At 36.0% G+C, this 13,581-nt stretch overlaps 1 protein-coding gene across 1 annotated transcript; it reads left to right on the top strand.

The window, feature by feature from the left end:
• Window positions 1-12,361: 12,361 nt before the first annotated feature.
• Window positions 12,362-13,306, top strand: LOC108700594 (olfactory receptor 5V1). The gene has a single exon (XM_018233787.1). The coding sequence runs from the start codon at window positions 12,362-12,364 to the stop codon at window positions 13,304-13,306; it is 945 nt and encodes a 314-aa protein (XP_018089276.1).
• The last annotated feature ends 275 nt before the right edge of the window (window positions 13,307-13,581 follow it).

Genomic DNA, 13,581 nt, shown 5'->3' with positions numbered 1-13,581 from the left:
TCTGTATGTCTCTTGTCATGGATCTCCATAATGTCACATAATTTGCTTTAAACAAGGTGTTATAGTTTGGGGTGATAAGAATTCCCAAGTATTTAAGGCAATGTGTTTGCCACTGGTAGTCACAATTTAATTTCAACAGCTTCAAAGTAGCTGCCAATATGTTGAATGGTAGTAACTGAATTCCTGATGTAGATTTGGAAGAGATTTAAGAGGTCAAGTCAATGTAAATAGACAGACTTCAAATAATTTCCTTGTCAAGTAAACGCCACTTATATCTGGTTTAGGTCTTAAACTGTTTTAAACTGTTTGTGAAAGGCTCTAAGCTCAACACAAACAGGAGAGGGGGACAGTGGGCAGCCCTGTCTTGTACCATTGTGAATAAAAGTAAACCCGATGGTTTCACCTGTGCCAATGGTTTGGAGTATAACCCTTTGAGTGCTGTAAAAAAGAACCCAAGGATGCCCAATATCTCAATGGTGGAGAACATGAAACCCAGTTGACATTTTTGTTTTATACAGTACAAATTCTACTTTCAAACTTCACCCAATAAAAATCACCTATTATTCATTACCTTCAAATAAGAAAATACTTCTGGGAAGGAAAAAAATCAAAAATAGGTACTGATGCATTTTTCTTAGAGTTAGTTGCACAAGTACTTTACACTGTGTCAGTGAACAAGTAGATTAGACATAGACTGTACTGGCGCTCATTTATTAATAAAGGACAACATTGCCTCAATGCAGTAATCAATAGCACCAATTAGATATCTGCTTTCTGTATTTTACCATTAGCAGACTCATCATGGCATATTGCATTATGGCAATTTTGCTCAGTGTTAGTAAATTAGTTCCAAAAGTTGTTTATCTGTCTACCTGGCAAAATAATAATAGTATTAAAATAGGTATGTTGAAAAATAACAATTACCCCTAGTTATTTAATTCCCCCTAGATTAATTGCATTTTATACAGCAACTGCCTACAGTAGGTAATTCTGAATCATTTTCTATGAAGATATTACAATAAATGCTTTGATTGCTAATTAATTGTGTTGTGAGTAATACTTACCGGTATTACTCACAACACAATTTATTAGCAATCAAAGCATTTATTGTAATAAAAGGCACCTGTCAGCCTCCTCAGAGACCTAATATTTAGCTTTTTTCTGTCCCCTATGGATAAACAAGTATTATATATTATCACAGGCTTGACTGGGAGGCTTAATGGCTTCTGGAATGAGTTATACAAAGACTGCATTGTGACAGACAATACAGCATACTCCATATTTACAACTGAGGTTAGTCATGTGTACAGTGCATTTTTTGCGTGATATTGGTATATTTTATTCCTGAGCTTAAATTTTCATAGTAACACTTGAAAAATAGCCCTACAGCTCGAAACGTGTTGTGTTAAATAAGCAAAGTAGCAGCATTGTTTCTGCATTGGCATATCTGTTCCCACATACATTTACTTTGTTTATAGGCAGTCACTATTTCCCAGGCTTTTCTTATTATTCAGAAATGTAACTTATTAAAAACTTCAAGATTACTATTAGGCTATTACTATTTGGTTTTTTGAAGGGCTGTTTGGGTGAAAACTGCCTGTCTGGATTTTCAAATGAGAAAATCCAGACAGGACACTGAAGTAAATGACATGGTGAACAGCCAATAGCTGATCACCACATCATCAGCCCTATTCATTACCCCCTTCTGCCACCACATCATTAGTTCCGCCCCAAATGACACCCGTAATGCCCACCACCCAGAGTTAATTTAGAAAAAAGGTGGCAACCCTTATTGCTATTGTGAAGAGCTTGAGAGATCAATCTGGCTACATCTTTGTGGACTATAAACAAGGTAACCTATTTTAGCTCTCATTATTTAAACCATCATAATATATATTGTTTTTCACTAGTTTTCTTTGATTAGCTAGCATCTGCATTGCATGCATCCACTGTTATCCTATTGTAACATGACAAGCTGAAGTTTCTTTGGAAAAGCGAAACATTTCCATATAATATCTAATTATTTATGTTAACTAGGCAGTGTTGGACTGGGATGCCAGGGGCCCACCAGAAAACTTTAGACTATGGACCCACTGGTATATCAAGTTACTAAATTCTTTCATCATTAAGCATTTTTCCCCATAAAGAATTAAGGAATGACCATGAAATAGGCCAAACGGTTCGAAGCCAGAGGGCCCACTGACACCTGGGCCCACCTGGAGTTTTCCTGGTATCCAGGTGGGCCAGTCCGCCACTGGTACTAGGCACTAGCACTAATCCACTGCAGAGCTAGTATCCACAAGGTTCTAGTTATTCTGCAAGAGGCTGGCCAAACAGGGTAGTACACATCAAAAAGGTATTGAGGACATTCTGTATGCTAATATTTTTAATTTTTTATTCCTAGTTACTTCTGATGAAATCGGACCCTCTTAACATAACTACAGTTACTTTTATCATCTGGAATAAATCTTCATATATTTGACATGTATGAGGATTGTTGTTTCTTAAAATGACATTATTGATTTAATAGCACAAGGAAATCTGAAAAATGAAGGAGGATACTTATTTATCTTAGTATATTAAAGCTGAATATGCAGCAGAAAACTAGCCATGAAATGTCACATACTTGATAATAAAAATGCCCTGCCAGCCTAATTGGGACAAGAAAAACACAGAAAAGTCAATATTTCTGCTCAACAATCAACAGAATTCTATCTTCTAGCAATGGAAAGCAATCAGTCTGTTAACGAGTTTATTATAGTGGGATTCACTCAACTGACTCAACATCAACAATTATTGAGCCTGTTGCTACTCTTAGCTTATTTTGTTATTCTGACTGGCAATATGGTGGTTGCTTTTGTTATCCTTTATGATCATCGCCTCCATACCCCTATGTACTATCTCATTTGCTCCCTGTCTGCGATTGAAGTAAGCATTGTTTCATCTGTATTCCCTACTTTTTTTCCTATTGTTTTATTTGGAAAGACAAACATTTCATTAAGATGTTGTCTCCTTCAAATGTATTTTTTCCATTCATTAGTTATATCTGAAAATTACCTGCTAAATGTTATGGCCTTTGATCGATATATAGCCATTGTTCATGCACTGCGATATCATTCTATCATGACATCTAAGCTATGTAAGGTCTTGATCTGTGGATGTTTCCTCTTTGGTTTTTTGGCCCCATTAATCTTGCTCATTCTGGTTTCAGGTATGCCATTCTGTGGGCCAAATGAAATCAGACATCTTTTTTGTGACTCTTCTCCACTTTTAACTTTAGCCTGTGCCAACAACTCAGTCAAAGTTTTCCTTGATTTAGCCATTACATCCCTTCCAATAACTGTAACTGCCTTTTTGATTATAATGACCTATTCAAAAATTTTCTTGGTCATATTGAAAATGAGAACACAAGAGGAACGAAAGAAAGCATTGTCAATTTGTGCATCTCACATTATAACTGCCTTCTTCTTCTATGGAAGTGGAGCCTTTATTTATTTTGAACTCCACAAAAGATACTCTTCAGAATATGACCTAGCAACAGCGATCCACCATTCTGTTCTGACCCCACTTTTCAGCCCACTGGCATACAGCCTACCAAACACTGAAATCAAGAATTCTGTCAAGAAATTCTTATTTTCAAAGAGACTTTTTAACAGAAATCTAAGTATTGGCCCTAGGCAATTCAAATAAATTGTATACATTTTGCAATTGTTTTATTAGAGACAGAGTTATGCAAACCTTTTTGAAAGTCTGTTTCATCTCATCTCAAAATTCACAAAGTTCTGATATACAGAAGTTAATATATTCACAGCAGGCACAATATAATAAGTTATACCCTAAGTAGCAGGCATTGTTCCTATCGTTATAGCCAAGTCAATAATGTCCCAATTTAAGGGGACAAAAAGATGTGATATGCAAAGATATGTTACAAAGATTACATCTACAAAAAAAGATATGTCAAGGCTCCCGTGGTTCGCTTCCTCTGCCGGTGTAAATAATGTCTGTTCTCCCTCAGACTTGTAGTAGACTTTGAAAGCAGCTAGTACGTTGCAGGAAGCAAATGAAGCGGAAGTGAGCTCACTTTACCAGGACTACTATCCACATAAGAAGGACATTCGCAATGGAGATTCCAAAGCCCTTGAGTAAGTCGTAAAGACGAAACGCGTTGAGCAGTGACGTCATCCACAGGTGCCCACAGACGCCGGCAATTACCTTCTGCACAGACTGCTTGGAGAACCGGAAAGCGGCAGGACGGTGACTCATAATTGTTTTATGCGCATTTTTACAAAGACCATTGTGAGTGCAATTTTAACTTATTGGCGATTAAAGTATTTGCGGTTTTACACTATGTCAGTGCATTTTTATAGAGCTGCAGATTTTGGGCAGATTGGTGAATCTTCAGCTCAATAATTCCCTCAATGCATATTTCCTTTTAAACTTTTGTGAGTAACCCACCATTTGAATATATCACACCGCATGCTTTGGAGTGGCATTACAAGGGGTGCATAGCTTGGATAAGCAGAATAATAAGGGCACTTATGTTCACTATTTAGCTTAAGCACTAAGTAGTGTGTCAACATAATTACAAAATACTGCACTATATTGGTATCATTTTTCTTGTCTTTTTTGTCCAACCTCGTGCTATTGAGTGCTGGTTTTTTCTTCAATATTGGTTGGATTCTACTACAAGTCTGAGAAAGATTTCATCTAGCCATACTTTTCATATAATTTTTTTTATTAAACTATACATTAATGATAGATAAATAACAGATAGATACATGCATACATACAGAGACATATTGGATTAAAAATAAAGTAAAAACCATGTTTCCAACGGGTATGAGTGATTTTCGAAGTATATTACCTCTTTTTTTTGTCACCTTTGATTTATGCCTGTTTATGGATGGGCAAATTTGACCCATTCCACTTCGCCGAAAGTTCACCGCCGGCAAAATTTGCCGCAACTCATTAAAGTCTATGGGCGTCAAAATCTTTTTGATGCGCGTCAGTTTTACCCTCCCATTGAAGTCTATGGGCATTTCTGCTGAAGCAAATTTTCTGGGAAAATGTAATAATAAATAAGCGTAAAAAAACAGAGCGGATTTAATCAGAGCTTGTAGCAGAAAATATTGATATAAATTCAGACTTTGAAAAATAACCCCCTTAATGTGTAAGGCTATAGTGAATTGAACAGCACGGTTACTCTAACAGTCAGATATTAGCTTTACCCCGATAGTTGCTCCAGATGAAAACCTATTACTCTCAGGGGTGGGCCCTAGCAATGGTGTGGAGGCAGGGTACAATATAACTGTAATCAGTGAGATGTCCAAAGAATGGGCACCAGTGGTTTGTGAACCATTAACCAGAACTGATTTATTTAGAACTAAATGCAAAGGAGAATAATGCAATAACACAGAGCACAGTCATTGAGTGGTCAGTACATATTCACAAATAAAACCAGGAACAGAGATAAACCTTCACTAAAGCTTGAGAGAGGGGTATCATACAGTCCACCCAGAACTTCTCTTCTTCCTCTGGGGACACCTCTTAAATGTAACCCAGGTGAGAATCTATCTAATCCCTATAATCTGTACACTGGTTCCCTGACTGGACAACAATGGCCATGGGCATTTAATCCCTTCTGTACTCCTCTGTGGAGCCAAGGGCTGTTTATACAGCTAGCCCTAAACCTGGCTATCTCTCCTAAAGAGACCTATGACAGAATCTAGCTGCCCATAAATAAATCCTGCACTAATAAGGTGCTCCAGTTGATTCTCATCCACTTACACATAGGAGAGTACTTGGCAAAAGCCTCTAGAGCCATATGGCTTATCCTTTTATATTAAGCCCACTTCCACCTTGTGGTCAAACTTGGGATAGTTGGGCACATGCTGTGACCCAGGAAGAGAAGAATAATTCCCTCCAATAACTAAGGGCCCCTTTGTCATGGGGCCTATAGGCTCTCAGAGAGGGTGTAGTCCAGACGGAAGGAAGGAGGAAGCTTAGGGGTTAAAGTCCAAGTTTGCAGTACAAATAGGGATCAGGCATAAACATATCCAGGCAGAAGTTCAATAGGCAGGCTGATTATTAGCAAAGTCGAGATTCAGGCAAGGTCAGAAGTCCAATAAACAGTTTAACAGGAATTATAAAGCACCCAGGAATGTTCCAAACAAAACCTATAATCGGGCATTGAACCCATGACCTTAGCGTCCATTTATTTTGAAATTTGGGCGCTGCCATCTTGAACGCGGTGCCGAAGAGGAGCGGATTGCCATCAGGTGCTCCTGACACCCTTTAGTAACCAAACCTTAGCAGAATCCACAATAAATGATGACACCATTTACCAGTTCCCTACAAATTTTTTTTTTTTTAATTGTAATATTGGTGTGTAGGCAGCCATCTAAGATCTTTGTGCCTAATCTAGAGCTTTCAGAAGGAGTCAACACTGCTTTATGGATCATGGAAGAATATTTACCAGTGAAAATGAATTTTTAATTTGTTCTGATCTCTACAATGCTGATTAATTAATATAATAACTTGTTTCCAGATAACGGATCCTATACCTGTATTATCAAAATATGTTTCTCAATTCTCCAATTACTTAGGAGTAAGTAACACCTGGTGGCATCTCATTGGTTCATCCTATTCCTGCCCCTCTAGTGAAAAAATAAGCATAAGTAAGATTCCTCTTTCAAAGGCAATATTCTCAATGAATAATGAATATTGTGAAATAATTACTTTTTCAGTCCATGTAGAAGTGGAATAAGCCTCAATAATACAACATTTACCTTAAGTCATTTTTAGCAATCATTGCTATATTCCAATTTTAAGCAATTTATTGATAAATAGTATTTTTTATTAGCAATGTAAAATAATAATAGATCTATAGTTCTCTTTATTTAGTGCTCCCTAAAATAAATTTTCTGGAATATACAGATGCAGCCACTTTGGTTTGTCTGTTTGACACAGAATAACTAAACACAGATATCCCATTTATCTCATTTAACACAGAAAACTGTGACACAACATCCCATCTAATTAAAGCATTCACCATTGTGAACAATGGTGCTTTGGTATGCTAATGAAAAGGTTAAATGCATTAAATGAGTTAAGATAACTTTAGATAACACAGTTTCTTCAATTAACTCTGAGTCATGACGCATTTAACTCACAAATCCAAGTGGCTTCATCTGTATACTAACCTTTTAAACTCACTGGGATAACTAACACATTATACTTCTCTTAGAGTTTTTTATAGCAATTACTCATAGGGCAGACTACATTACTATAATGGTGTGTTGTTTATTTATACATCAGCTTGATATAGTGGTTCAAAGGACTCTAGCAACCAGCCAGTGATTGAAAGAAGCATAAAGATAAATTGTCAAAAAAAACAATAACATTTGAAACTCAGAGAAAAAAAGATGCAATCCTACGATTAGTGAGGACTATTTTAAACATGAAATGAGGTAGAATACTTCATAACATAATTACAAAAGTTGTAACACTCACATAAATGGTTAATTGAACCTTGAAAATCAAACATTTTAAAAAGAAAATGGATTTATTGTTTGCTATTGGTTATCGCCAAGCTGAAAAATTAAATAGTATTTCAAAAAGTGTAAGACAATGTTGAATTGCTTGGGGTACTCTTTAAGTTAAAGTGACATTTACCTTACAAAAACATGTAGGGGCAGATTTATCAAGGGTCAAATTGAAAAATCTAATTTTTACAATCGAATGTCTAGGTTGTTTTATCAAAGGTCGTGGTGAATTTTCGAATAAAAAAAATCGAGTTTCGAGCTTTTTTTTGTGTACCTCGACTAGGGAATAGTCCAAATTCGAATCAAATTTAAAAAATTTGAATATTCAAATATCGAAATTTATCATGTACTATTATCTGCTAACTGAAACCTGCCAAATTGCTGTTTCAGCCTTTGGGAGATCTCCTAGAACAAATTTGGAATTATTTGGTGGACTTTTTTTGGGGAATATGAATACGATCCGAATTCGATTTGAATTATTGAATACAGCCTATTCACCGAAGTTAAAAAATTTGATTTTTTTAATACATTTTAGTTGGTCTTTTTTTTTCAAATTTCGAGTTGATGGGAGTTTAAAATAACTCCCATCAACTCAAAATTCGTCCCTTGATAAATCTGCCCTGTAGTGAAGGTCAACTGCTATTTTTTAACACAGTTAAGATAAAATGGTTTGGACATTGCTTTTAATTGAGTGTACATGGGATTAGGTTTTGCAAGGAAAAGGGTACACAAGGATCGGTAGCATGGAGTGTAAAGGAAGTTAGAAGAGTATTCTAGAAAAGCAAGGCATCAAAAAACTTTGTGTACTTTTACAAATCGGAGTGTTATCCTTAATGAGACTTGGTTGGTTTTGTTAGCCAAACCAACTAAGCTTTTAAAGGTAAATAATTTTAAACATAAAAAAATAAGGTAAATGAATAAAACAATGCAGGAGTGTTGTAATAACTTTTAGACCTGGATAGGATATTAACAGTTCCCGTGAAAACCGATGGGTAAAACAGAAACCATCGGGAAAATGTAATAAATAAGCCTATAAAATCCGAGTGGATTTGATCGGAGTTTGTAGCAGAAAAGGTTGAGATAAAATCGGAAATTGATAAATAACCACCCCATGTTAGAAGGAGAAAAGAGATTTTGCAGAAAAAGTGCACCAAGATATAATTGATTGTTAAATCAAACATAGCCTATGCAAATTTAGGTAACATAGTAACATAGTAAGTAAGGTTGAAAAAAGACACATGTCCATCGAGTTCAACCTTTTTTTTTTTTTTATATATTAACTACCTATCTGCCAGTTGATCCAGAGGAAGGCAAAAAAAACCCATCTGAAGCCTCACCAATTTGCCTCCGAGGGGGAAAAATTCCTTCCTGACTCCAAAATGGCAATAGGACCAGTCCCTGGATCAACTATGTACTATGAGCTATTACCCATATCCCTGTATTCCCTCACTTGCTATACACCATCCAACCCCTTCTTAAAGCTATCTAATATATCAGCCTGTACAACTGATTCAGGGAGAGAATTCCACTGTAAAAAACCCCTTCCGAATATTTAGGCGGAACCTCTTTTCTTCTAATCGGAATGGGTGACCTTGTGTCAGCTGGAAAGACCTGTATAAGTAAAGAAAAGACTTCTCAGCAAACAGTTAATTGCATAATCCTCCACATCAAACATTTTAATTGGGGAAATATTATGGGTTGACCTCCAAGGACTAATTAATTAAATTGACTTAAGCATGTTCTAAAAAGATACTATAAAGTAGGAAGAAATTACTTGCCTTGCTTTATTTAAAATGGAGTTACAGAAAGGTAAGGTAACAAATTCCCATGATATATACAAACCTAAGGAACAGATATGAAGGCTTCTTTGCTAAATATCACCATCCTTATATCTGCTTCAGTCTTTAACTCTTGTCTTGAAAAAACCCAACTGAAGACTTCTTGACCATTGCAGAATCCAAATACAAAAATTTATATAAAAAAAATATATGTCCCAAGGCTTCTTAATGTAAAAACAAGTCATTTATTGATAATCACATTTAAAAAGTTTTCGGTACATACTGACCCCACATGGCCCACCTTACGCGTTTCGTATCCTCCGGCACTTAGTCATAGGTGTGTCTGTCATAGGTGTATCTGCAGACAGACACACCTATGACTTAGTGCCGGAGGGTACGAAACGCGTAAGGTGGGCCATGTGGGGTCAGTATGTACCGAAAACTTTTTAAATGTGATTATCAATGAATGACTTGTTTTTACCTTAAGAAGCCTTTGGACATATATCTTTTTGATATAATTTTTTGTATTTTGATTGCCTTTGGAACTGGGGCGGGTCCCTCTGGCTTAGTTGGAGATTTACGGAAACAGTCATATGGACTCCCGACCTACAAATTACATTGCGGAATCCATTCACCTGTTCTCTGGAACAGAATTAAAAATCAACATTACTGTCATCCTCCCCACTTGCACTTGATTCTAAGCCATCGCCTCTGACAAGAGGCTCTCTACAAAACTTTCCTTTCTTTTGAAAAAATATATAACTATTTGCTCATCTAATAGTACTGTAACTTACCAACCTTTCCTATACTTATATAGTATTACTTAACTCTAAAACATCGTTCTAATTCCATATATCGCTTGCTCATTTTAGCAAAGGTTATTTATAGTGATGGGCGAATTTATTCTCCAGGCGCGAATTCGCAGCAAATTTGCTGCCGGCGAATAAATTCACAAAACTACAGTGAAAATTTGCCAGCGTCAAAAAAAGTCATCACTAGTTATTTATCAAAGATTTTGAATGTATGTGAATTTTCTTTTACGATAATAAAATCAAATCAACTCACAAATTGAATGGGAGTTTATTAAAATTATTTTTATTAAACGACTAATTTTCGATAGAATAGTCCAGATCCAAATATTCGAATCGAATGCGAATGAAGTTATCCTCCGAAAAAAACCTCAAATGTCACAAAGGCAATATATTCAAATGGTTCAATGGACCTCTGCCATTGCGAAACAAAAAAAAAAACGGCTGGACAGCTCTCTGGTTAAAAATTTATTTAGCAGGCTGTGGATATTCATCCTAACGCTGATTCGGGGAATCACTCCCTTAATCATAGGGACAAATTTACTAAAGGGTGATGTGACTAACGGGCGCTGGCGTAAATTCGCTAGCAAAGGAGATAGAATGTAGCGCTATTTCGCACTCTATCACTAGGCAAATTTTCACTCTGGCGAATGGACGTAACTAGGCAAATTCACTAAGATGCGGATTTTAATGAACGTTACCTCTTGCTCCAGACTTGCCTTCGCCACCTCAGACCAGGCGAAGTGCAATAGAGTAGATAGGAGTTGCTCAAAAAAAGTCCCAAAATACGCTGGCAACTTTTCATTTTTCAGGGTGATAGGCTGCAAAAAATCGTATATTTTTTTGTAGGGTACTCTGCTCCCCCCTACATTTTTATTAAATATTAAGATTCGCCATCATTCTGTGCCCTGGACACAACTTTGCATTTTAGTGAATTAGCGCTGTCCTGATGAATTTTTGCCTGGCGAAGTGTAGCAATGTGAGCGAAGTTGGCGAATTAGTGAATTTGCCCCATAGGCTTAACCTCTGCCAATGACTTCTTAATTAACTTGGCAGGTTTTAGGTGGCGAATATTCGAATTACAACTGTTTCCATGGTCCAGGTGTGCTAAATCTCACATTCAAATTTACATTCCAGTTAGTGTTTTTAAATTCGTATTTGTGAGTTTTAACAAAAATGTTTTCAAAAATTCAAATTCCAATTTGAATTGACCATTCAAACCTTAATAAATCTTCCCCTTAATGCTCAAATCAGAAAAAAAATAGAAATTCCATAGAAATTATTTGGGCTTTAGCTGATGTTTCATTTTCATCCCCAGTGTTAACCTCAGTCTTAATTCTTTTTTTTTGTTGATTGTATTTATCGAAAAATTTGGGAAGCAGCGGAAAATTCACAAAATGCATTGAAGTCAAAAATGATTTTGATGCGCGACAATTTTGCGACTATTTTTGCGACTATTTTATCCAAATGCATTACAGTAAATGGCCGTTTCGATAATTTTCTATTCCGCTGCGCGACAATTTTTTTTGTGGCGCTGGATTTTTCTACGGAAAATGTATTTGCTGGCAGCAAAACACGGCAATTCGCCGCAAATCCATGCCTGCCAAATTTATGCGCTCATCACTATTTACTATTGTGTGGATATTCATATTTCCTTATTAATAACAAAATTAAGTTCTCATTATATTTGCCTAGATGCTGTCCATGGCTGATAATCCTACAATGAACAGTAACTTTATCATATACTGTCTTATAAATGAAAAATAATCTTCTACAGAAACATTTGGGCCAAGAAAACAGATCAAGCTGTCCTCACTTCTAGTTGAAAGTTGCTTCAAAAAATAAATTGGCTAACTTATCTTGAAAAAAATGAAGCCAGCTTATTTTCTGAAGCAATTTTCATGTGGCAGCAAGCAACACAGAGGCGGCAATGAATCCTATGACAAAATGATCAAACTTTTGTAACTACCAATGTAATTGGGCGTTAGCCTACCTTCATGGAATCCTCCAACTTCTGCCTAGGTTTTACCTGCATGGGTAGCAGAGAGGACCCACATTTACATAATTTACTTAATTTCAATGCATGTATGACTGCATTATATTTGCGTAGGTCTGAATGAGGTCAAATTTAAAAAATGAAAAATATTAATGTTACATACAATTATTATGTATTTATTTGATTTTTTAATGTTATCGGGGTTTTTTTGTTTACTTTTCAGAAAATACTACAATGGATTCAAAAAATCAAACAGTACTAAAGGACTTTATTTTAATGGGACTTTCTAATAACCCGAGAGTTCAATTATTTCTTTTTATTTTCTTTTTTCTTGTCTATTCCACAACCTTGACAGGCAATGTTTTCCTAATCATATTAACAAGGATTATACGTGAATTGCATTCGCCAATGTACATGTTCATTTGCAATCTATCTCTCCTTGATATCTCAATTCCATCAGTCACCGTCCCTAAGATGCTGGTTTGTCTCTTGTCAGAGAGATGTCACATTTCCTATAATGGGTGCTTCACTCAACTTTATTTCTATCACTTGTCCGGTTGTGCGGAATGTTTTCTCCTAAGTATTATGGGATATGATCGCTATGTGGCCATATGTCATCCTCTACGTTATCCACAAATTATGAGCAAGAAGGCTTGTATCAGTCTTGCTTCCAGCTGCTGGATCACTGGCGTTCTCTACTCATTTGTACACACAATACTCACCGTAAGGTTATCATTTTGCCATTCTAGAGAAGTCAATCACTTTTTCTGTGACATGCCCCCACTACTGAAATTATCTTGTACAGATACATCATTAAATGAAATTGTCATCCTTTTTTTGGGTGGTCTAGTGGCTGGGGCATCATTTTTATTAACTGTTATATCTTACATTTATATTATTTCCACTATTCTAAAAATACGCTCTGCACATGGAAGGAAGAAAGCTTTCTCAACCTGCGCTGCCCATCTTACCGTAGTCTCCATTTTCTATGCGACGATCATCATCATGTACCTTAGGCCTCAATCCAGTCATTCGCTGGAGCATGATAAAATGCTCTCTGTTTTTCACAATGTGATAACTCCAATGTTGAATCCCTTCATTTACAGTCTACGAAACAAAGATGTTAAAGATTCCATTCAGAAACTATTTAGGAAAAAAATGATAGGTCAAAATAAATAAAGCATCAATTTAGGATTGATCAGCAGCCATTATAATTGCATCTTTCCTTTTTTGACCATTTCGCCAACAAGGTTTCCTTTTTGAGCATTTCTATTTTCAAATCAGTGGATATTTACAGTATATTTTTTAAAAATTCCAGGACTTTTTGAACCAAATGTTTGTTGAAATGTGTTCTGCACTGCAAACAAACAAACAAAACATATATTTTATAGGAGGCTAAAGAATTTGTGAATAAAGTAAAAAATGTAAATTTAGGAACGAAATCTGGGAATTCA

Source organism: Xenopus laevis, chromosome 8S, assembly GCF_017654675.1.
Source record: "Xenopus laevis strain J_2021 chromosome 8S, Xenopus_laevis_v10.1, whole genome shotgun sequence".
In the NCBI taxonomy this organism is placed as follows: domain Eukaryota; kingdom Metazoa; phylum Chordata; class Amphibia; order Anura; family Pipidae; genus Xenopus; species Xenopus laevis.
The sequence above is the reverse complement of the archived record's forward strand: the minus strand, read 5'-3'. Positions and strand labels throughout refer to the sequence as shown.